The sequence below is a fragment of the Pezoporus wallicus genome, unplaced genomic scaffold, assembly GCF_028554395.1.
Source record: "Pezoporus wallicus isolate ANWC-B61680 ecotype Strahan unplaced genomic scaffold, APGP_CSIRO_Pwel_v1 scaffold_7107, whole genome shotgun sequence".
In the NCBI taxonomy this organism is placed as follows: Eukaryota; Metazoa; Chordata; class Aves; order Psittaciformes; family Psittacidae; genus Pezoporus; species Pezoporus wallicus.
This window is the reverse complement of record NW_026642114.1, coordinates 7756141-7782266: the sequence shown is the minus strand read 5'-3', so window position 1 is coordinate 7782266 and position 26126 is coordinate 7756141. Positions and strand designations below refer to the sequence as shown.

General features: G+C 41.0%; 1 protein-coding gene across 3 annotated transcripts in view; it reads right to left on the bottom strand.

Annotated features, from left to right (window-relative positions):
* DIS3L2 (DIS3 like 3'-5' exoribonuclease 2) overlaps nt 1–26126 on the bottom strand; it is a 198863-nt gene that overhangs the window by 131874 nt on the left and 40863 nt on the right. For all 3 annotated transcript variants that reach the window (XM_057427351.1, XM_057427350.1, XM_057427353.1), the window contains one exon: nt 5478–5712. In XM_057427351.1, coding sequence (XP_057283334.1) covers nt 5478–5712 — 235 coding nt within the window. The remainder of the gene's footprint in view (nt 1–5477; nt 5713–26126) is intronic.

Genomic DNA, 26126 nt, shown 5'->3' with positions numbered 1-26126 from the left:
CAGGGCAGCCAGTCCATCAACTTGTTGACTTCTGTGAGCCACCCGGTGGGAAGCAAGATATTTTGTGTAACTGGTAAAGTAAGATCTCTTGTGAGAAGAGTTAAAAAAGGCTGAACAAACTAGTTTGGAAAGGATAGCTTCCAACACAGTGACGCAGTTTTACAAACTTTTATTTGACTTTTTGCTAAGAAAGGCTGAGGCACTTTTATGAGCACAGCTGCCATCCTCAAGTGTACAAGTAGCTGCTACTGTCCAATTGCTGACATTTCTTTACCAGAGTAATCTGACTGCAATATTTAAAAAGAGACGGCTCGCATTTGTATGAAACCCATGTGACATGTAAGTCTGTGTAGAGAAACAGCATTGTAAAGTGTTCTGTACAGAACATTTTGCACTTTTCCTAGGTTGAGAGGATACAGAGAAGTTTTTATTACATATTGAAATGGAGTATAAGGAAAATCCTTCTATTGAATTGACAACTTACAGAAATATGGTATTGCAGCTCAGTACTAAGTGATAAAAGTTACACTACCTCTGTTGCAGCAGTTAATCTGAATGAGGATTAAGGAAAAGAATTACAGACCTGGCAAAGGTCATGTTGACTGGTGGATGTCTTTCCTGGATAGCAGTGACAGAGAATAAGTTGAGAGTTCAGGGTAAAAGACAGAGGACTTGCCTGGCAGTACCAAGCACTACAGAGAATTAATCTTTCTGTGTACACAGTATTGTTAGACCAGTGCCAGGACGCTACTGCTGTGCTCTTTGCCTGGATTTCAACAGAGCATAGAAACCCCAGAGAGGGTTTGAAGGACACTAGAAGGAGAGCTGAGAAACTTTCTTCAGGATGCTCATTCTTACTGTATTTGTGAAGAAATAAAAACCTGAGAAAGTCTGTTTAGCATGTAGAGATATTTACACCTTGCAAATACAGCTGAAAATGCAAGAGGGAGGAGTTTTCCAACTTTGCTAAAAAAGACCTACCTCCAGTGACCAAAACTTAACATTAAGACAATCTAACTTTGGAACAGGACAATACTGATCTTTGTGTAGAACAGCATGTTGGAGAGAAAAATGGCTCATCGCTTCCTAGGTCAGAGACTTTTCTGAAGATAATCTTTAACCCAACTTCTCTGCAATAAAAGTTCAGAAAAGCAGAGCAAACTCATTTGACCAGGGCAGCTTCTGTCAGAGTGACATCAGTTACGAACTTTTATTTAAATATCCTTGAGCGAAGCAAGGCTGATGCACTTTTACAAGCACAGAATCTTTCAGAAAGTCATGGGTTGAGAATTAGGCTGAATGTGATGGTTTCTCCACCTCTACAGACTTCCCTTTTGTTTATCCCATCCCTTCTGGGGTCTTAGGTAGAGAAAGGCAAGAAGCACAGCTCTCAACTGCAGCACTTGGTGAAGACAGGTCTAACAACAAAGGCTCAGCCTGCAGTCCCATGCATAACAATTTCAACCAGTTTGCTTTAAGCCCCACAGAGGCATAGGAAGCCCAAATTACAATAACTTCAGGGAAATTCAGTCCACCCAAATCTGGACCATAATCAGTGAACACAATGTTTCATGCTTCAGAGCTTCTGACAGCAAGGGCCAACTTCAAATTCTTTGCCCCAGCATGTAAGCAGAGATGGAGGGGGTGACTGTGCTCTGAAGAGGAACAGAGCCACAACAAGAGATGGGACACAGGCCAGGGTAGAAAAGACATCAAAACAGCCAGAGCTCCCAGCGTGACCCAGAGTGCTCTTATTTGAATGACACATCTACTTTTGTTCTTCATGGTTCATTCTGATCAGCAGCAGCAGAACAAATGAGCCAGTAACAGAGATATTGCATAATTCTACTTCTGTTAGAAAGGACAAAAGCAATCTTGCAACAGAAAGGCAGCAATCTGCAGAGCTTGTGTACACACACAAAGATTTGAGCACCATCTCAACATTTCTTTGTTATTTTGCCCTAGAATTAGTAAAATTTACACCTGATTCTATTAGAGTAGCTATGGATATTTTTTACCTCCAGAAATCTGGTGGGGTTTTTGTTTAGTTTGGATATATATGTATCTTTTTTATACATATGCACATATACCTGTATGCATGTACATACATACATACATAAAGTGCCCATTAGAACATGATAGGCTATTTCTTGATTTTATTTTATTAAATATGGTGCCCTTGATGGCATCTTTGTCCAGCTTGAAGCATTCAGTCTTCCCAACATTAGGAAAAAAAGAAGAAAGCCTATCACAAGTGTTCATTCATGTTGCACCAGACACAAATTATTTCTTCTGCTCCCTTCTGTGCATGAGGCCATGCAATGAGTCTGTGTAATAAACCCCACAAAGCCATGCTCTCAGGGAAAGTAACTACAACACTGGTTTTGGTGGGTCAGCAACAAATCCCCCCATGTGATTTCATCTCCCATCAAACTCTGTGTTTTGCTGCAATAGTTATTCCCAGCAGAAGGGATGTAACATAAAAGAAGACTCATGTACAGTTAGCTTGAAAGGAAAACTCAACAGGCAGCATCAGCCAAAGCAGCCCTCCCAGGGCATGCCCACATTACACATAGCGAAGGGCACATCCACTCACCAACCCTGCAAAGCACTCTTCCTCCCCATGCTGGTACCAAATTAAAGTGGATGGCTTTAGAAAGCCCAGTGGATATTATCCTCTAAGGCTAAGGTCTACCTTGAAAAAGTGTATGTTTAGACCTTTTAAAAGCATTTTGAGCCACACCTGTGGAGGCTGAATTTGGCAGGAACTTTTCTTTTTTCATGACAGTTATCATTGATGCTAGAATAACGATACCTATTTTCCAGGCAAGACTTAAAAACTGGATAAGTGATGATATGAAAAATTGCACGAAAGACAGGAAACAAGCCAAAGCAATCATCAACTGCTCAAAAACACCTTTTGAAAAAGAAGCATCGTAAACTTTATATGTATAAAAAAAGAAGGGCATTAAAAAGCAGAGCAAGAAGAAACCAGAGAGAAGTCCATATGGGTTATATGGCTAAAGAAGCTGAAGCAACTATTAAAAGAGGCGATAGCAAAAAATCAAACTCAGCAGAAATCTAACATCCACACCAGCCACAAGGCTTTTTAAGGATGAACACAGAAAGGCCTTGAAAACAAAAGAAAACAGCTGGTTTAGGCAACTGTAATGGAAAAGTAGGTTGGATTTCAACTGTGTAGACAATATGCTGATCTAACATTTGTCCTACAAATATTCTCCAAAGACAGAATTAAATGGCAAAAAACACTCAGATGTCATACATTTTAAGAGATAACTAGATAAACTCCAACACAGGTCACTCCAGAGCATCTCAAGTATCTACAATGCACCAAGTAACTCTCATCAAGCCTTTAACACTAAAGCACAGTCATACAAGTAAAGTAAAATACTGGCTCAAGACTACATTTATTTTAAATAGTGGTGTCAAACTAGAATGTATTACTCAGACTTTTAATTTGGAACTGCTATCAGACACAACATGTAACTAGGAGCATTTTAGGAGAACTGTCAAGTTAAAGTGACAGCTCAGCAGTGTGCAGCTATAACAGTGTCCAACACTACAAAAAAGCTGAGGTTAATAACTAGCTGTGTAAAACAAATGGGTAACTCCCTAATCAAGCCCCACGCTGGAAAGCAATAGAACAAGATCTCTTTGGGCAGAGAAGAGATTCAGAGCAGCCCTGCGGAGAAGGACTTGGGGGTGTTGATCGATGAGAAACTGAACATAAGGCAGCAGTATGCACTCGCAGCCCAGAAAGCCAACCCTATCCTGGGCTGCATCAAAAAGAGCGTGACCAGCAGGTTGAAGGAGGTGATCCTGCCCCTCTACTCTGCTATCCTGAGACCTCACTTGGAGTATTGCGTGCAGTTCTGGTGTCTTCAGCATAAAAAGGACATGGAACTGTTGGAACAAGTCCAGAGGAGGCCACGAGGAAGATCAGGGGACTGGAGCACCTCCCATATGAAGATAGGCTGAGAAAAGTTGTGGCTGTTCAGCCTGGAGAAGAGAAGGCTGCATGGAGACCTCATAGCAGCCTTCCAGTATCTGAAGGGGGCCTATAAGGATGCTGGGGAGGGACTCTTCATTAGGGACTGTAGTGACAGGACAAGGAGTAACAGGTTCAAACTTAAACAGGGGAAGTTTAGATTGGATATAAGGAAGAAGTTCTTTACCATAAGGGTGGTGAGGCACTGGAATGGGTTGTCCAGGGAAGTTGTGAATGCTCCATCCCTGGCGGTGTTCAAGGCCAGCCTGGACAGAGCCTTGGGTGGCATGGTTTAGTGTGAGGTTTCCCTGCCCATGGCAGGGGGGTTGGAACTAGATGATCTTAAGGTCCTTTCCAACCCTAACTATTCTATGATTCTGTGATTCTAAGATAGAAGTTAATTCACACACATTGGCAGTAACTCAAAGACAGTGGAAGCACCCAGAAGGAAATAGCATCACAAGCTGGTGAGGTGGCAGCTGCCTTCATTAGCTGAAACCAATGTTTTGTCATAAAAACTACACCACTTCCACTCAAATTTTATTTCCAGTTTTATTAAAGATAGGTGTGAAAAATGGAAGTCTAGCATCAGTATGAACAGAGATCTGTGCATCTTCAAAAGCAATCTCAGGAAAACACAAGGTATTTGTAGAACAGCTTTACAAACACCACCAAGATTTGTCAGAGATCAACCAGTACTTCTGTCCCAAGTTACTGCATCTTTTTTGGACAACTAGGGCAGACATCAAGAATGCACCAGAATATCTGTCCTGGCAAATTCTTCACCAGCAGCTGAAGGCACATATTAAATGTGCCAGTTGTCAGAATCCTTTCAACACACAGCTCTTCAGGAAGGGATTTAGTACTAGAAAGGACTTGCAAAGAGCAGCATAAGCACAGTTTGGGACAAGGTAGCTGATTTTATTTTGCCCTAAGCAACACTTGATGGTTTGGATGGAATTCAGATTCAGAATAAAATAGGTTTGCCTTCCAAACAGATTGCATAATTGGCTTTAGGTTTTAGTGCAATTTTCTTTATAAATGGACCAAATCTTCAAGTTGCTCATAACTCAACTGTTTGAAAACAGCAACAAATCTAACTGCCCCCAAGGAAATATATTCTTATCCCCAAACTGAGACATACAGATTGGTCAGCCAAGCTGCAATGAAGGAAACTGCCAGAGCAGCATCTTGAATTAAACAGCAACCAGCAGTCCCCAGACAGCCCTGAGAACTGCAAAATCTAAAGGTGTGACTTCTGTTTCACAGATTAACTTTGCTTCAAACAAAACACAGTCCTTAATACCCATTTAAAACTATGAAGGCAGTTTAGCAGAAGGGGATAGGAGTGATAAGGCATTGAGCTTTTATGCCTATATTTTGTATCCTGCAGCAAAGCAAGACAACAAAGTAATACTTCAATAATTTGCTCAAACAAAGGTTTAAATCAGCAATCTGATCTACTCACCCTTTTCACCAGTATCCAGGAAGAGTTTCTTAATGTCATCTGTCAACATATTCTGCAAGTGGTCTTGTCCATGCTCTGCATCATTATCATCAAACTGAGCTTCTATAATGACATCCGGACTTCTAGCATCACCTTTTGCTGCCTCCTGAGGAATACAAGTGCCCAACATATCTTCAGGGACATTTGATTCATGTGTAGCTTCTGTTTCTTTGTCACAACCATCTGGCTTTATTACCTGAAGGAGCAGAGGATTAAAAACAAAAGAGGCAAGCTAAATCACTGGACTGAAGAAAGAAAATACTGTCTTTCCTTTTTCATCTGCATCCCCAAGGAGGTGACAATGAATTGTGGGTGGCTGGTGACACGATGCAATTGCCATGTAATTAGCCATAGACACTGCACAGTGGAAAAAGGTACCTTACTAGGATAAAGATGGGAACAGCATGGCTTTTACAATACCTCAACTGTGACAGTAATGTATCCAAAGCGTATCTAGAGCATAGCCATACAGTTCCTGCCAAGCCTCTAATCAGCTCTCCAGAAGCTGGGAGTAAGCACAGAGAGGGAGGAGGATACACTACAATGTAATGACTTGCTTAGACCATTGTTCACCAAGATACACTAATCATCCAGGGAAGTCCCAAAACTCAAGTAGTTCTGGTGAATGCTGGGATCATGTCAAAACACATCTCTGGGAAAGCTCCCCAACACACAATTAGGAACAGACTGAGTAAGTACAGACCAGAGAACACTGCAACCTGTGGAGGAACTGGACTGTGGCAGCTTGGTATGGCACCAAACTTTACATTTATTTTAGGCTCCAGTCTTTTTGTTAAAGGCACTCAATCATTGCTGATACTTATACAAATCTTGTAATTAAATTACTAAGAGGAATGAACTCAAAGTACAAATTACTTAACCACTAACTAACTGATAATTTGGATAAGCAACTCTGACCATTGCTACAGATTTGTCCCCACTTTAGTGCAGCAATGGTATAGGGAGAGGAAAAGCCATATGTGCAATTTGCAATTGTATCATATAAAATCATGGAGAACCCATGTACCAGCAGACACCAGACCTGGATGGCATACTTCATTTCATGTAACAAGAGGCAGAAACTGCTCCATCTCGGGATACAATGATCAAAATGGTTGACAACTTGGACAAGTATGCCTTTATTTGTGCTTCATGCAACCAACAGCAAGTTGCAAACACCTACCTAACCCTGGAACCCTAATCCAGGTTTTAGTTTCAGAAGTGTTTAAGTTTCACTCAAGCTGTGGTACTCCAGTGCAAGATTCAAATCAGCACAGAATAAGAAAAAGCCTACTAATTATTAAAATCACAAAGAAACTGAGTGATCCCATTCCAATGGGAATGATCCCAGTGACTCAGCTCCCCTCCTGCTGGTGCTGGTGCTCACCAGGCAGGCAACTCTCTAGAGATCTTCCTCTAAGGTATCCCTGTCCTCAGCACCACTAACCCAGTATATGACAGCAGCAACTCATGCCACTAGCAAGGCAAGTGAAGGGCCCTTTTAAAAGATGCAATAATAATAATAAGGAAAAAACATCCTGGTAACATATTTTATATGATTGATATAGTCACTAGAAATAAGCATAAATAGCCTCAACAGGTCCTAGCTCAAACAGTCCAAGCATTCCCAAGTAAGAAAAATACAATCCAGAAAGCTCCACAAATTACTGTTTAGTAACTAAAAAGCAAATAGATCAAAATGAGACCTGTACAAGGGAAGACTTTCAGAATTTTACCTATACAGAGCCACAGTCTTAGTAATCTTTTCACAATACATAACAGAAGTAAAATCAATTTTAAAACAGGGCTGAATTGAAGTCTTTAAAAAAACTCAGATGACATTACTTTGAACTCTCGTTACCTTCTGTGACTCTTTATTTTCATTTTTTAATATGTATATAATTTGTTACCATAGCAGATTTTGACTCAAAACATTAGATTGTGACAAAAAGGAAAAAAGTTTGGCAGAAGACAGGAAAATGGCTGATTATTAAATCTGGCTACATTTGGTACACAAAATACTGACACACAATGGTCTGGGCAAGAACAGTCTATTAGATTAGAGAGCTGACAAGGCTCCACATGCTAGTGACTCTGCCAGTGTGCCTATCCAAAAGAAAACCAGTGTCAACACTAATGTTTGGACTGTACTATGGTCAGACGTGGATGTATTCAGCTCTTAAATTTCAATTGCACCAGATGTGTGCAAGTGTGCAGCTGCAGCAGGAGTCCATTTTCTTCAACCCCTTAAGGCTTTGCCTGAATTTCTTTCTCTCCAAGTTGCTCTTTGGAGAGTGAGAGATGTGTTTCAGGTGCTAAATTACAAAGGTTTCTAGACATAATGCAGTGAAAAATATTATATATGTTAGGAAATGCTTCTCTAAAGAAGCAGCACTGAAAAGTTTATGCTCGAAGAGTTTATGCTGCATTAAAGAAGGCAACAGATATGGATTTCTTTTTAAATGCTATGTGCTAAAATCACCATGCTTCTCCCCAAGACAGAGGATGCACACTGATGCCACTAGCTAGCAGGATACTCCAGCTGTGACTACCCAAGTCCCCAGTCACATATTTCCTTATGGATTTGCAAATGGATTTTTGAGTAAAGTTTTCCAGAGTCCACAAAATCATGACTTTCGCACAGCAGAGCACCAAAATGTCCAGATGCTGGCAAGTATGGGCAACAGGATTTGTTTTCTTTTTAAGGCCAAGACAGATCATTTAGACTGACCTCATACATAACAGAGCCGGGAATTTCACCCAAGATTTCTTACATCACACAAAAAAATTAGGGAAGCTGTACATCACAAAACTGGAAAACCACATAAGACTTTACAAAATCAGGAGCTCAGTGGGTACAATTACTCAATTTAAGATGATCAGAATTGCTGGCCAACATGAGCTCATCACACAGATTCCAAACAGCAGATCCTTCTACATATTAGCAGCAGCAAATTCTGTGACAGAATAAGCATTTCTTAAACGCAGCATCATTGACGACTGGAAAAAGGGAAATATAACCCCCATTTTCAAGAAGGGGAAAATGGATGACCCGGGGAATTACAGACCAGTCAGTCTCACCTCTGTGCCTGGCAAAATGTTGGAATTCCAGATTCTCCTGGAAGGCATGCTAAGGCACATGAAAAACAGCAAGGTGCTTGGTGACAGCCAGCATGGCTTCACTAAGGGGAAATCCTGCCTGACCAATTTGGTGGCCTTCTATGATGGGGCTATGGAACTGATGGACACAAGCAAAGCAGCTGACATCATCTACCTGGACTTGTGCAAAGCGTTCAACACTGTCCCACACGACATCCTTGTCTCTAAATTGGAGAGACATCAACTTGATGGGTGGACCACTCGGTGGATAAAGAACTGGCTGGATGGCCGCACACAGAGAGTTGTGGTCAATGGCTCAATGTCCAGCTGGAGACCAGTAACGAGTGGTGTCCCTCAGGGATCGGTGTAAGGACCGGTCTTGTTCAACATCTTTGTCGCTGACATGGACAGTGGGATTGAGTGCCTCCTCAGCAAGTTTTCCGATGACACCAAGCTGCGTGGTTCTGTTGATACTCTGGAGGGAAGGAATGCCATCCAGAGGGACCTTGACACACTTGTTAGGTGGGCTGATGCCAACCTCATGAAGTTTAACCATGCCAAGTGTAAGGTCCTACACCTGGGTCGGAGAAATCCCAGGCAGAGCTACAGGTTGGGCAAAGAAGAGTCAGAGCAGCCCTGTGGAGAAGGACTTGGGGGTGTTGATGGATAAGAAACTGAACATAAGGGAGCAGTATGCACTCGTAGCACAGAAAGCCAACCCTATCCTGGGCTGCATCAAAAGGAGCGTGACCAGCAGGTTGAAGGATCCTGCCCCTCTACTCTGCTATCCTGAGACCTCACTTGGAGTATTGCGTGCAGTTCTGGTTTCCTCAACATAAAAGGGACATGGAACTGTTGGAACAAGTCCAGAGGAGGGCCACAAGGATAATGTGGGGACTGGAGCACCTCCTGTATGAAGATAGGCTGAGAAAGTTGGGGCTGTTCAGCCTGGATATGAGAAGGCTGCGTGGAAACCTCATAGCAGCCTTCCAGTATCTGAAGGGGGGCTATAAGGATGCTGGGGAGGGACTCTTCATTAGGGACTGTAGTGACAGGACAAGGGGTAACAGGTTCAAACTTAAACAGGGGAAGTTTAGATTGGATATAAGGAAGAAATTCTTTACCATAAGGGTGGTGAGGCACTGGAATGGGTTTCCCAGGTAAGTTGTGAATGCTCCACCCCTGGCAGTGTTCAAGGCCAGGTTGGACAGAGACTTAGGTGACATGGCTTAGTGTGAGGTTTCCCTGCCCATGGCAGGGGGGTTGGAACTAGATGATCTTAAGGTCCTTTCCAACCCTAACTATTCTATGATTCTATGATCTTGGAAACAGAAACTGATGATACTGCACCCTCCTATTTCTTATTATGCTTACTGAATTTTGCATACAGCTAGAACATATCAGTACCTATCAGAGATGCAGGGTAAAGTAAACATACAATTGGCTAAGTCTGTCATGTAGTCCTATGTGCAGTAAAAAGTATCATTCTCTGCCAAAGCAGTTTACTCTTCATGGACCCAGGAGGAAGGGATTCCCCCTTGCTGCATATGCATGAAATATATGACCATGCAAACATCCCAGGACGCATGGTTAAAGCCCTCTAAAAGACCTTAACTTCCTGGCCTGAGAAGTCAAATGTCTACCATATGGTTCTATTACCTTCATATGCTCTTCAGTAACTTTTTTTTTAAAGTTTTAATAAGCATTTTTATGAAAGTCAATTGCTTATTTGAATCTCTGATCCTTACAATAGTGGCAGAATAAGTTTTCTTCCAGGTTTAAACAAACATCTGTTACTAAATAAGCATCAGGTTTCTGCCCAACAGTGATTGCTTTGTAAAGTCATAGCTGACTGAACACAAGATCTTTGAACGAAAATCCCATTTCAACCAAAAATATAATAAAAAACAGCTAGTGGGCAACAATATCCTGTCAAGGACATGTACATTCTGGACAGCAGAGTGACTACCTTCCCATATCCAGCCCCATCTTGAAGTAGCCATCAAACAAGCAATTGTCCTTACTTGGGAGGAATTTGTTCCAACAGAAAACTGAACCTGGAATCTGTGGATCTGCAAGCACAAGGATTACCTCTTGAGCTGCAGGAGAAACTATTTTCTCTGTCAGAAGCAATCTTATATCTGTCCTATTAGTTCCAAGCTTTTCATAGACTTTCCACCTAAGCCTGACATCTACATGGGGACAAAGCCCAGGCTTGTTCACTCTAAGATCAGGTATGGGGTTTTTGTTGCTGCCTCTTCAATGGCAACAGCCAGCAATATATATATTAGTCTTTAATCTCAAGCTACTGAACCAGACCAGTGATTTTCAATCACTATTAAGCTATTATGCCCTAGGCTTTTTCCAATAAAAGCACCAAGCCCCCAGAGAGCTTAAGCCTGACACTAACAGGTTTGCTTTTCTTCCTCAGTCATCCATGATCCAAGCAATCCATGAATCCCCATAGATCTGAAGATGTGACACGGGATATCTGCTGGACTAGACACAGTTGGCCAGATACACCTTGCAGGATCATCTTCACTGTAGCTGTTTTAGACAGAGACTCAATAAAAATTAAATTCTTCATCTCACTCAAAATGTTAGTATTTAAAAAAGTATTTTCCTAAGGATAGTGGAGAAGAATGGAGATGATATAGAACAATACCTCTACTCTGTAAGTCAGTCAAACCCCAACAAAATTCCTCAACAAGTAATCAATCCCCAAATCTGTAACTTATCTAAAAGATTTTAGAAGTGACAAACCATTAATAACTCTTTTCACTGGGGCAGACAAATAATGCACAAAGAGGCTCCTCATGCTGCTACAGAAAGGTGCAGTAGATTCACCAGTGAATAGAAGCTGAAGACGGATTCATAGCAGGCAGGGAGCTCACGCTAAACAGGGAGGACTAAACATGGGAACAGCTATAAAGAAAATTAAGTCTTCAGCCCAAGACTACTTCTGAGGTTTATAAACCAAGGTTAAGACGCCTTTGAGCTATAGACAAGTTATTATGTTCAATATTGAGTAGGGAGACAAAGCTTAGGTGAGAGTCATTGGTTCTCTCTACAGCTGAGCCCTAGTTAGGCAACAAGTTTGAGAAACAGAAACAGGTTGAAAGCAGTTTTCAAGACTGCTAACAACAGGGGCTTTGGACCAAATTACCCGCTCTCACCATTAAAAAGACCGTTGCTACCACAACACTAATACAAACATCACATTTCATACCGATACTGTGAACACCTGCATCTATTAGTCTCCCAGCTTTTGCCGTATTAAACAGGCTTTGCTTAAAAGCTGGTTCCCTAATGTTCACTCATGAGGGAGTAGGAACAGAGCCTGGCTAACATGAGGATGCTGTCACAGCTCATACATACACGCTAGAGCCAAGATACCATAAATATTGCAAGGAAGGGCTTTGCTTTTCTGAAAAGAGCAACCAAACAAAGGCTGGCCTACTCTAGCTCCTTCTTGGATAAAGAAAGGATGGCACTTCCAGTAAGAGAAAAAACACCTGTCCTAATCACCCTTCCTTCTCTTTATAATGCCATATACACCAAACAGCTCTGGCAAAGACAACAACCCAGTAAAGGCGACTAGTCTTAGCACCAGCAGTTACAGCAGTACTTTTAAAATACCAATAAAGTTAGACTGAGTGGGTTTTTTTGTTGTGGTTTGGGGCTGGTTTGTTGGGGTTTTTAACAATCTATTTTAATTCTAAATCACTAGAAACACTAACAGCCCACAGGATAGCTATTTTATATTAAACAGCCCATTACAGTTTACATTCCAGGCATCACATTGGATGTGACAATCATACAAACATCCAAACTAAAACCTCTCCCTCTTGATTAGGAAATAGCTACTTGCTTCTCCCTAGTGTGTTCTGATATTCCCAGGTATCACACAGTTTTGTCACAGCAGTTGCTACAGTATGCCCACCAAATCTGTTGTATTCCTAAAGTGATCTCCCCTGCTTTCACCAGCATCCTGCATCATCTCTGCTCAGACTAACCTGCAAGGTGAGTTTTTACTGCAGAGTTAATTCAAGGGATCAGACTGATCATCCAGGTTTGGTCCAACCCAAGCAGACATCCCTACACTCAGGCTTGTCAGGGCAGCTGCACAAGTACTGGAATTAATGGCAGAAAAACAAACAAACAAAAAAACAAAAAAAAACACACACACACAAAAATAATAATAAAAAATACCAAGCACAAAACAAAAAAAAACAACCAAACCCCACCAAAAACGTATCTCACTACTTCATCCTGCTTCCACCAATAAACCTGATTCCTGAACTGTTTGCTCATCTTCAGGCTTTACCTAAACATCACAGGTTAGAGTGGACTCTGTTCAAGTCCTTTTCCTACCACCTTGCACAAATAACCAGAGTAACAAGTGGAAAAGGATCAACAGGGAAAATTCTCAAGACTGACCTCTCTGAATGCTAAAGCCAAAACAATAACTGCCTCCTCACCATGTATCTCCCCTCCATATCTGGTCTCTGACCTATCATTTGCCTCTGAAAACTCCCTACTCACCTTGCCCTGGCCCTCATCCACACCCATGTCTGCTTCCAAACATGCTTATCAACACTTTATTATCACTGAGCAGGAGACAGTTGCCTCTTCCTCCATCCCTCCTCAAGAAGTACTCCTGCCTTCGTCCCCTTCCTGCCACTTCTTTGTGGTCTCCCCAGACCCGTCTCTCCCAAGTCTGGCTCCTGAACTGCTGCCTGTAGGGTACATAGTCCTAGGATCAGGACCATGTTCCTTTGGGCTCATTTCACCTGGTTCTCCCACAAGGATAAATTGAACAGCTCCTTCTGTACACTCCTGCCTTTTGTACCCTCTAAGAATTGCTGAGAAGCAGGAAAAGAAAAGAAGATGCCAGAAGCAGCTTCTCCCTGCTCAGCAGAAGTACACCATATGTGCCATGCCACCAGTGGCATGGATCAGACCACTCCAAAACTCCAAAAAGAAGCCACTCTGCAGTCTGCAGGGGATATATCTGAGCTCAAAGAGCTGTTTTGAAAGCAGAGCTGGGTAAAGGCTCGTAACAGGCTGCTGGTAGGTCTACACAACCTTTCCCAAGGATTACTTGGACATATCTCTGCAGAGATCTCTCTATCGGCTTTAGGGGATTCACACTTCAGATATTTCTGTGATACTTAGACATGCTGAGGGTAATGGTGTCAAGAAGACAATGGGCAAGGGCAGTTTCCCCAAGCAGGCAGATGCCTGCTTGTAGGAAACACTGTACAATCTCCTCTGTAGACAAGCCAATCTGGTAAGGACTCCCAAGAGAATTACAAAGAGCTGTGTATGATTATAGCCAGATCAACAAACTTTGTTCCACACTTTCCACTTCCGCTGCCACCCCTGGGATTTGATTTGGTGCTAAAAAAATAGCCTCTATTTTCAGAATACCTACTGCTATTGCACTTCTCATACACATTCCCCAAAACACAGGAGTCCCTGGAGCCGAAGTGACACAGCAAACACCTTGTCTCCCAACCATGGCTTCCCAACCCACACGCTATTCTTTCACTCATCACTTAAAGCAGTGATGAATACTTAGCTACAGCCCATGTACTGTACAGCAAATGTCTCTAGTGAGAAGAATTTTGACCCTGGGGAGGTGAAAAAGGTCTAGGTCAGCATCCAACCTTTACTGACACCCAGGAACCAACTTTCTCCTACATACTTATAAAATCTGATGAGGCACACACAGCTACAAACAAACCCTTTCCATAAAAGAGGCCCTTAAAACTGGCAGCCTCCCTGCTGGACCCCAGTGAAACGTTCCTTGTACCCTGGGTCTTTGTATTGCCTGCTCCTTGCAAGACCTCCCACTTCGGTTCATCTCATGAGTTGTGTGTTGTACTCCAGGCCACAGTGAACTGGAAATAAGAGTGTAATGCACAGGGCCCAGCTACAAGGTTGCCAGAACATACTGGTTTGAAACATCACAGAAAATATTCAGCTCCATATTTTCAACAGTAGCCAGAAAGAAAATGCATGGAACAATTTTGAGAACTGTTTTTCAAAAGTCATTTAAATCAAATTATGCCCCATGCACATTGGCAGCAAAACTCTCTCTACTAACTGGAACTGGTTTTCTTTTCTTTGTGTGTGTGTTCTTTTCTTTTTGGTTTAACTTTTTTCTTTTTTAATTGTCTCCCAGCCATCTTTTTCTGGTAATGTGGACAGGCACCGCAACACTACAGGAATGGATGCCAGGACAAAACCTATGATGCACAGTCCCTAAAATAAATCACTCAAGAGGGGTGGATTAGAGGAAGAGAGCAACGTAAGGTTACATCTTCAAATGTACGATTCTCTGAAATCACTGGATTTTCAGCAGACTACTGCAGAATGATATCCAGTTTGTATGTGATGTAAAGAAGCAGACTAGCATCTGGGTTCTTAACAACTTCAAGACAACACCGTGAATCAATATATACTTTAAAAGATGTAATTATTACACAGTGCTTTCATGTAATCGGAAAAGAATCTACTTGTGCTGAGTGTGTATCATTTGAAAGCTGCAATGCCAAGCAAATCCACACCGCTGGCTCTCACAGGCCCAAAGTATTATCCATTACTGCCTTTTTCTTTTTCTTTTTTTTTTTTAACAATACAAGTATGTATGAAAAACACATTTCCTGGAAACAATGGTACTCTTTGAAGACTTATTCAACATTTCATAAACCAAACAAGCCTGCACCCGCACGTGCCTAAGAGGAAAGTGGGTTGACAATGCAAACTAATCAAAATGTACTGGAAGGGCTATCCAAGATATTTGCATACCTATATCTCCCAAGGCTATATAGGTTTGAAGCTTTGTTCAGAACTGTGCAGAAATTATTTCCCATGTGTCTAAGAAAACCTCCTGTCAGTGATTAGCACTTTAACTTATCAAGGCAGGAAACAAACCAAGAGTTAACATGTTGGGGCTCATGCCTTAAGCCCCCCACTTTCTTTTTTTGATCATTTTGATCTGCTCCTCTGAGTGCCATCTTCCAGGGGTCTCAGCCCTGCCCATGTTTTGACACACTTTCAAAGCCCAGAATGGTACACCTGGGAAAAAGCACACACTGTTCAGGAAGTGCACAGGGGCCAAGAAAAGCAATAGAAATTTCCACAGTTAACTTGCATTACTGGTTGCCAGTAAGCCTCTTATTATGAAAACCTGTAATAGGAAACTGTCATATTACAGAACAATTTATGGAAGCTTTGAGAATATATATGCCCCAATGGGAACTTCCTTTGACTGAGGTTTTCCATCAGCCCAGATCTGCTTATTTATTAGCACAGGGAGAAAAGCATCAGGAACCTAAACAAGTGCTGAAGCATCACAGAGACTCCCACTCTAGAAATGCTTCAGCTAGTTCTTAGTTCCTCAGTATTTCCAGTCATCCATCTTTCTGGCTGCATTCAGTCAGTAGCTGGACTGCCCTATTTTTATTTCATTTTATTTTCTGTGGGAATATTATTGCACTTATACTGTTATCAACTGCTCCTTTGAGGACAGAGAAGGTAAAATGCAGTTGCTCTGGGCTGAACACATCCCACTTTGCCTGCCTCAATTTGCCATCAAATGAGCTTGGCAAAATTAGATCCTACTCTGATAGTCTCTACCCTGTCACACTAGGGAAACAGGCACCTACATTCTTTCCTAAATCAGATTTCAATTGTATTAAAATATAGCTCCAAGAGCAAAAGTCTTCCCCAATGCCAGCATGATACTATTAAAGTAAACCACACAAAACCAGCCAGTGCTTCTTTTGCAGGTAGTCATGTTTTGGTGGGAAAGAGAGTTCGTAACAGTTGCTAGAGACTGCATTCCAGAAAACTTAAGAGACTTTTAGCAACAGAAAACTGGAATTCCATTTTAACACTACATTTTCCATACAGAAGCCAGCACACACCATCTGCCAGAGTGGTTTTGCACTATGAGCAGCTCCATCCTGTAGGAAATGGGTTGAGACATCAACTGATGATCAAGTTGACTGCACTTTGGCGTGCTGCACTGCTGGCAATTCCAGTCATGCACACCAAGACCACTGTGAATTCAGTACCTTCCCCATCACCCTGGGACAGGCACTGAAGAGGTTCTGTGCTCAGAAGAATCTATTGCAGAACTGGGACAGCCACAGCTGAAAAGGACCATCCAGGGAATAAAAGAATTGGAGGAGATAATTCTTGCAAGCATGGTAAGTGGGGGGAAAGAAATTCAGGTGATTAACTGGGGATAAAAGGTAACAGCTTTCTCTACTGTTGGGAGCTCTCTGTGTCCCCTAAAGTAATTTCTGAAGAGAAAAGAAGCTGTGAGTCAAATTTACACCCTCAGACTTGATATCAATAAATTCTGACCCCAGACAGAATCTCACTGCAACATACAGCACCAAGAACCTGTGGAGAAGAGATGACAGCAGCACATTTTGCTCAAAGATTCCTGCAAATACACAGGCCGGGTTATCAAACTGGGAAGGTTCCCTACCTGCAGCCTACACAGGCTACAAATCCGTTTATTTGGGCTTTCTGACTTACAGACTGTTTCACTCAAATGCACAAACAAGTCCTTGAATGCCCAGTTAGAAAGCGCAGGTGGGACTGCCTTCATATTACATCACTATTGCAGCCACGAAATCCCAGACTTCCATATCTGTCTTACACTCAACAGGTTCCTTACGAAGTGAATAAGGAAAGTAATCCTGCTCTCAACCACCTGTGACTTTTGCTAAGTCATTCAAACCATCTTACCTAGTTTGCACTACTTGACTTCAAGACATCATTCAGTTGCATCACACCTGGGAATATCATTAGAACAGCAGAACAGAAGCAAAATCATGAATGACCCCATAGTTACAACCACAGCATAGCTACCTATTCACAAGTTTCAGGCACTTACTAGTAAGAACTTTTGACAATTTGGTTATCTATGCCTATCCAAAATTATTTCATACACTGGTCAAAACATTTAAAAAATACATTTCAATTAGTTTAGAACTAAATATCCGATTCTGAAATGTCTACATAGTTGTCTGTTATAACAACATAAAATTAAAGTTTTAATAAAAACATCTTCACTGAACTTACCTCCAGCAGCATAACCAGTTCACAAAGTTGCTTTCTATAACCACCTTTCTGCTGTGACCTTTTCTTGTTATGTAGCTCCATCTATATACGTACAACAGCAAGGGTACTGAAGAACTAATCTCTTTTAAAAGTGAGTCACAAACCTGCCACAACAGAAAACATGCTAGAAGGAAAGGCACAAGAGCATGGTAACTGGTCTGTCTTCAGGGGAGTTGGTATGTCTGTCTTTTGCTGCTGGAAGGCAAGGAAATGCCCATTGAAGGCACAGGTTCCACACACTGCTGTCTCTGACAAAATGCATCCCTTTCCAAGGTTATTTGTTTTCTAGTTATGCTCAGTTGCCCCTGTCAGAACCAGGGACACACCATGCTGAGTGCTGCACCAAAACACATACAACATTGTTAATGCTCAACAAAACTTTTAGGAAATTTTTATTAAAGGCAAAACACATCATAAGGAGGAACTAGATGAGAACAAGGTTACACACAGACTGCCTTTGACAGGACCCCATCTTAATGGAAGTTAAAGCAAATTAGGGGCCCAAAGTGTAGTAAATATGCTCTTGAAAAAGATAAGTGATGCTCAGCATTTTGCTGAGGACTTAATATTGCTGCAGTGTTTTCTCTCTTTCTAGTGAAAACAATCAGTATCACCAGGTTTCCTCTTGAAATGGTGGCAGGGAAACAACCGCTGGCATTTGCGTCATATGGGTCTGCTCACATTACTTAATGACGAATCTTATTAAAAAGCAAGCACCTCAAGCGAAATGTCTATAGCTCAGTTTGCTTGCATTTACCTTCAGCAACATGGCATGCCTCATTAAATTTTGAAGCAGCATTTATTAAAAGAGTAAAATGAATCAGCATCCTCCACCAGGCCTTTCAGCTCATTTTCATGACGTCAATATTCAGGTTTATTTAATCCAATTCAAATATACATCAATTAAACAAGGTCTCAGAGCATCTCCTGCAGCACTGAAAAATGCAATAACATAGTTTTACTTTTTTCCTTCAGAATAAGATCTACCATTACCATAAACAGGGCGTACCTCACCTTTGCAACCAGCAATTTAAAAAGCCTCTCTCTTCAGCAAGCACTGGGAAGGTCTGGCCAACACAGATGTCTGATGCCATGTACCCACTAGTCTGTTTTTTCTTGCCTGGCAATGAATGCTCTTCTATCAAAAGTTTTTTCACAGAATGAATCAAAAGTTAAGATCAATTGTTATAACTCAGTTTAAAATTTAATGCAGCGCAAGGGACTAACATTAGGGGGGGTTCTGTTGTACTAGTTCTCTACAAGCTAAGTACCACTAACAAGAGATTCCAGTGAATACTTCTCCTCTGTGACCTCAACTTACACAGCAGTTCAGGTTTTTCTTTCCTCTTTCATAATTCATTAAAAAGTTTTATCCAAGCTGAGATTTTTGTATACAAGTTCTCTGCCAAGAACAAATTCTTACAACTGTGTTTTAAGCTTCTTTTTTCTAAAAAAAAAAAAAAAAAAAAAAAAAAAATCCATAAAATTATAATGGAAATACTGACAGTGCCCATAAACACAAGTACAGAAACATTATTGTGATAGGTAGCTCCTATCCCATCCAAAAACAAAAAGTTGGTCTCTAAACCAAATTCCATGTTCATTCTGTAACAATGGCCAGTTATGAGATCAGTCAAGTGAGGTGCAAACAAAGAATCCTGGGGATTTAAACACTAATAATGGCAGCATAAAGCCATCACCTTGGTCATTAAACTCTGATTGTGCAAGATTTTTATTTTTTTAAGTCTTGAAAGACTTTATAACTCATTTCTCCTGGGCAATCTCTTCTCCCAGCGGTCATCACAGGCTAAATTGGCAAATCTTTTGAGTCGTGCTTCCAATCCTGATACACTGGCCACTCCCAGAAATTATTAATATAATAATTCATATTCAGTCTTGTCAATTTTATCTCTTGGTTCAGTCTGATGAAGCCCACCACTATACATGTGCAGCTCAGTCACACAAAAACCAGCTATTTCTTGCTGACAGACTAAAAATCTGCTCTATGACTTCCCATGAGTTCTCCCTTCTGCCTCAGGATAAACTTCATATTGGAGTAAGGAATGGAGGCTGTACACTGTAACAAACTGAATCTCACAGGCTATTTAAAAGCAACATTGTCTGGTAGAGTTATACCTCAAGCAGAAAGAGCAAGTGTCCACCCACAGTGATATATTCCTCTTAATACTGTGGAACACACTTCCAATTTTCTTAAATATGCAGTGAACACCACAATGCAAAGTAGAAATACAAGAAAAATTACGTGCTTGGTTGTGCTAAGGAGGTGCAAATTCAAGGTGATAATGAGATACACAGGGAAGCACCACAGCATCAATTGTTAACCCTATTCAACACTCTTGAAAATGAATCAGAGAATGGCAAAATCCAGAAGCACAGCTCAAAATCATGTGACTGCAAACTAGCCTTGACACCTGCTTATGCCATTAATAAAATATTTAATATATCTGAAGAACATCGGGTCTCCTAAAGTGCCTCAACCAGCGCTGAAATGTGTTAGTCATCCAACAAGAATTCTCACTTCAACGCTGGAAATTACGGAACAAGGAAATCAACTCAACTCTTTTACAAGGTAGCCCGCTTCAACACAAAATCTGGACAGTGCTACCTGCAAACATCCATTACTGAAATTACAGACTGGTAGTCCTTTTTTTACCAGAAAGTGACTATTTCTCCCTGGCAGTACACTGTGTACAATTACGGGACACAGGCAGCTACACTGGGCTTTCAGTCTGCTCATTAAACAAGTCCAGTAAATTCAAAACTGCTCCATACAGATCTGCTGAACTCAAAGCTATCTTCCCTCGTCCAATCTTCCCCTCTGGGTAAAAGTAAGTATGGGATGACATCTAATAATTTTCCTTACCTGAAAAAGGCTATTTCAAGAACATCTACAGAGGTAAACTATAATACAGTAAATGTGTTAATGATAAATTAAGCAACTTTACAAAAGAAAAAAGGCAAATTCTCACCCAGAAAAAGGCAGGCTATTCCAGAAAACTGAGAAGAAAGTAAATTTGAGTTCATTACAATTATTTATGTATCATTTAATTAAGCTGTTTCTGTAAAAGATCAAGAGATCTTGAGAAGCATATTCTTGAAACTCCACAAGTGACAGGACTAAATCTCAGCTCCATTTCTTCACAGGGAAATTTGGAAAGGAGCCTCTGGAAACAGTACCACTGCTCTGCAACTCACTAACTGAGTTTGTTTATCTTGTAAAAAAAAAAAAAAGAAAAAGTTAGCCCTTTCATATACACACACTTTTAAGATAACAGGATTTTCTTCACAGCTTCAAGTCAGGCACTGAAGTACTTTGTTATGATTAGTTTTATCACACTGAATGCAAATGCTCTGGATTATTAATCAACTCTTCTGACAGGTCTCCAACAACGAAACATGCCATGCAGCTAACCATGACTCACTATTCACCTTAAACTGATAAAACAGAAAAGGAACACGGGGAAGTTCTCAGATCCTACCCAGGCAGCCCACAGCTTTAGGAAAGCCTTTCCATTTGCTTTCTCACCATTCAAGACCAGTGCACTTGTTGGCTTTGACATGGCAAACTTCCCACTTGCCTGCTCCCATTCTACCAGTTGATGACAGCTACCACATCAAAGGCTATTAGTACACAAAGCATCTATGTTGTCTCAAGAGCTGAGGACAACGTGAAAAGCAAGTTAATGCCCTCTCAAGTAAAACATTAAGTTCTCCACTTCCCTTCTGCTTAATACCTCCTTACATTCTCTGACTTGTTTTGAAATGTCTGTTCACCCTTCAAGTTAAGTTGCTGTTCTACCATGTACCATGCTATACCTGTGTCACAACACCATTATCAGAAGAAACCACTTCACACATAAGTTTTCTCCTGGGCTGTTGGGAATCCAAATCCAGATCCCGCTTTTCCATTTGCCACCCAAAGTCACCACCTCCACCTTCACAGTTTGCCTAGGTTGGGCCTGGCACTGGATGATGGTGTGGATGTGTAGAGAGAAAGCAAATGAAGGAGGTAAGATAGGGGTAGAGATTGGCCATGTAAAGTGTTGAAGCATGCACATGCTCTCTCCACCTCAGTCTATCCATTCTCACCCAGACTATTGAATAATGTACTTCATAACTCCTATCCCCACAATTACACAGCACTGAGAGAAGTCAAGTAACACCAGGAGGTTGCACATTAGGCACTGGGAATAACTGCAGCTCCTGCTTAAGCAATTACAACAAGCTGGGGAACACTTGCTCTGTGCTGTGCAACACCCCCCTGCACACACATGGTGCTTGGTGGCATCAGCAGCTCCACAGGGACTCTGATGTGATGGGGAAGAAGCCCCAGAAACCCTGGCCTCCCTTCACTGCTATTTTCTTAAAAAAAAAAAAAAAAAAAAGCTTTTGCTGCATTTGTTCTCAGTGAAACAAACAGAAGGATTTCTCTTATTAAACACACAAAAGGTTATCAATAACCTACCAGTTCACACCGTGCCTGCCGGCTCCAGGGAGGGATCAGTTCCCACTCTGTAACAAAGCACGTGTGCTGCCAGCCATGAGCAGACACATCCAGTCACCTCCACCAAAGGCATCCTTCCTCTAAGGAGCACATTCAAACCAACCGAGAAAGGCTTCTGAAGAACAAAGGCTATCTGCAATGCAAACTTGACTTCAAGTCAAGTACATGATCAAACCTGCTTCCTTGTAAAATCTTAATAGGACTCCACCACAATGAAACTATGAAAGTTATTCAATTCTTAACTAATAATTTTCTAATTTGACCACAAAGTAAAGAGGTATCAAAACCTCCCAGAAATTATTTTACTGCACTATGCATAGTCCTACGAGTACAATTAAAATATTCCAACCAAGCTCTACAATAGGAATGCTGTTCATAATTTCTTAAGAGAATATTGCTTTCTTTGCCCAGCGCAGTCCATTCAACCCCAATTTATCAAACCCTTAATCCAGGCTAGTTAAAAATAAAAGCCAATAGTTCAAAACCTGGATGAAAACCAGTTTCACTTCTCACACCATTCACCTGTATGCCTCTTATTTTATGCTCTAATCATGACTTTATGAGCTGCTCCCACCAAATTCCACTTCAAACGACACTGAAGAAAGCTATGAATTTGTAATTGAATGATGCAACTTAAATAGCTTCAAAGCTACCAACAATATAAAACAATGAGCCAGGATCAGCAAGCTCTGAAAGCACTGAGACCTGACCTAAAAGAAAAACAGAAAGTTGCTATGGTGCTTTGAAATTAGGGGTTAAGGTAAATAAATTAATACACAAATCAGTCTCACTATAGCCACTGTTCTCACCTGTATAAATATTTTGCAGCAAGTCATATATAAGATATGGATATTGCCAAAGAAGTACAGTGAAACATGCATGCTACAGCCAATACAAAAAGTAGTCTGTCTTATTTTTCTTTAATTATAAAACACAGAACTTTTAGAAGTAGAAATTACGCCAGCACAACCCTTGCAAGCTACAGTTCATGTAGCTATGCATTACTTCGGAATTTAAACTGCTCTTGCTCGTTTTGAACAGTCAGAAATTGCCACACAAATACCAATGTACTCTTGACCTCTACAGGGAACGGCTCATTCCTATCTAACATGCCAACAACTGCTTAAGACAAAGTTTCTCCATCACTGGTCTAACATGTTCATCTATCATATCAAAACCGTCACGTGCACTTGTATGATTTAGTAGATTCTAAATGTATTCACTTTTAATGAATATTAGCTTTTCCAAAGCAACGCCCAAAAGTTGAAACACATCCTAAGGATTCTGGGTCTTTCATCCCCCCAGCCAAGTGGAAGCACACATGTCAAGTTCTCATCCTGGAGTCACCAGTTACAAAGCTTCATCCTTTTCAGATAAGTCCTTCCAAAGGTACAACAACAACATGAAATGAAACCACTTCTACACACATCATTTCACTTTAATTTGAGAAGGCTCACTGAATAGACTTAGCAAATTTTGTCCATAAAACACTGACTGCAAAACAATCCTCTAAAGTCAGTTTCCTGCACTCAATTCTCTACGCTTAACACAGAAAAGTTGACTAACCTCGCTTACACTATAGCGTTGTCCTGTAATGCGTAATGCATTAAGGCATGATTTAAACTTTCCTCAGTGAAAATTTAAAAAAATCGTCTCCGTCTGTATTCACTTGTATATGGCAAAGACACATGAGCTGGATTCTCTATTCTCAACTCACTCGTTTAATTCTGTATTTACTTCCGCACAGTGAGAATATCAGGAAGACTGTGCTGGAAAAATCTGTCAGGTAGAAGTTTTTGTCACAATTATATATCAAAGACAATTAATGCTGGGCAGGAACAATATTTTTATTGCAAAGAAAAGGTTACATATACCTGGTAAAGAAATAAAGCAAGCTTCCTCTGGTACATCCTGCGAAAGAGCAGAGCTTTTGGTAAGCCCACATTATTTTTCATTTGAGCTGAGAAGATGTAACACAGGCAGGAAGATACTTATTGGAATGCTGTTCTGACTAATCCTAGAAAATAAAGACTTCAGAATTTATTTTAAAAGTGGCAACAATTAATAAAGTAGCATCTGTGGCAAATTTAAAATTCAATATTGATATTTTTCATCTCTTTTTTTTTTAATATCATAATCCTACAATGTAGGGTACATCCTGACATAGACTCAGCTGGAGAAACACTTTACACTAAATTTGATGAACGCAGTTTAAACAAAGAGCATTTCCTTGGGTTTCTTGCTAGCAGGAAGCAAGAACCATGCTATACACCTCCTCACATCTGCGAAGGGTATAAGAGATTTTCTTTAACAGACACAAGGGCATAGAGCTGCTCACTAGAGGCAAGTATTTGCTCTTGTCCTGGTCCCTCACCTCACCCAAGCGAGGTGGATCTACCTATGCAACCAGCTACTTTCATATAAGAAGTTAAGGCTGAGGCAAGGTGCAGAGCACCGCATTCAGACCATGAGGAGGGGTAGGAGGGAGCATGCCCAGCCTGCAGACCAGCAGAGGTGTTGAGGCAAGTCAATGAAGACACAAGGATCCAGATGTGAAATATCTGAAGGAAGAGTATTTGACAAATACTTAGTGCTTTCTTAAGTAATCAATCCTTAGCTAGGGAAACCACAGTGTTTAATCAGAGAGGGTGATACACCAATGTTGGTAACTCTATTTCCTAATACCACAAAAACCCTGCACAAAGTTCTGTATATTTTGTTGTCTGTCATTTTGTACAACACCCTTCCCTCAAGCACTGGTCCTCAGAACACATTACACATTGTTAGAGAAGATTAATTTAACTGCAGATTTTGATATTTTTTTTTTCTTTCACAAAGCACTTAACAGACATCACTGCTTGGGAACCGGAGCTCAGAAGCAGAGTCTAACAATTTATTTACAATCATAGCAACTAATTGCTCAAAGACAAGCCTCAGGCCCATTCCCATGTTACTTAAGTTGGCTGCTGCAGTGATGTGCCACTCATCTCAAGAAACCAGTGTTGTTAAACCACTTGCATAAGTGGTTTTGCTGGCACAAGAGAGTGGGCAGTGGAGTAAATGACCACTGGATAATGCTGACTCCTTCAGTGACAATAAGACAATAGCAGAAAAAAAAAATGACATGTGGTACTGGTTTTGTTAGAAAAAGGTTTGTCCAAGGTCTCAGCCAGCTCATAGGAAATTACTGTATAGATGGAGACAGTGCCCTGACAAGGCCAGCCTTCCCCTCCCAGCCTTTCCTTTATTTCACAGTGACAGCTGCCACCACACCTAGTCTTTGGGCTCCGTTATATCTTAGCCACTGATAGGAGTCACCCCATGGGAAAGTAGGACCCTGGCACTAAAATGATGTCAGGTACCATGAAGAACATTTTCCTTTTTTCCTTTACAAACTCTTGAACTTGCAGGAGGGGAGCCATCCGCTTCTGTGCTTTTTTCTTTTCCCCTCTACAAACAAATTTTAACAATGCATATCCTGCCAGGAAATGTTACCATGCATTAGTGATAAAGTGTTATATAAAAAGGTAAATTAAGTTTCCAAGACACAAATCTGAGCTGATAAACATATTATACTCACAGTTCAACAACTGTGTGGAGAAGAAAAGAGTAAACAGTTTTAGAGAAAGCTTTGGGAATATGGGAATAGAACCAGTAAGGGTAGATAAAGTTAGGTCATGCTGTCAGAACGCTGCTCGGGCTATGCATGAAGCATAGCTACTGAACTAAATCAGATTAAAGTAATGGTTATCCATTAACCTTGGGTACATCTACATGGCACAATACAGACCAGAAAAGGCAAGCTCAAGCACCAGATGGCTTACCAACACAGCACTCAG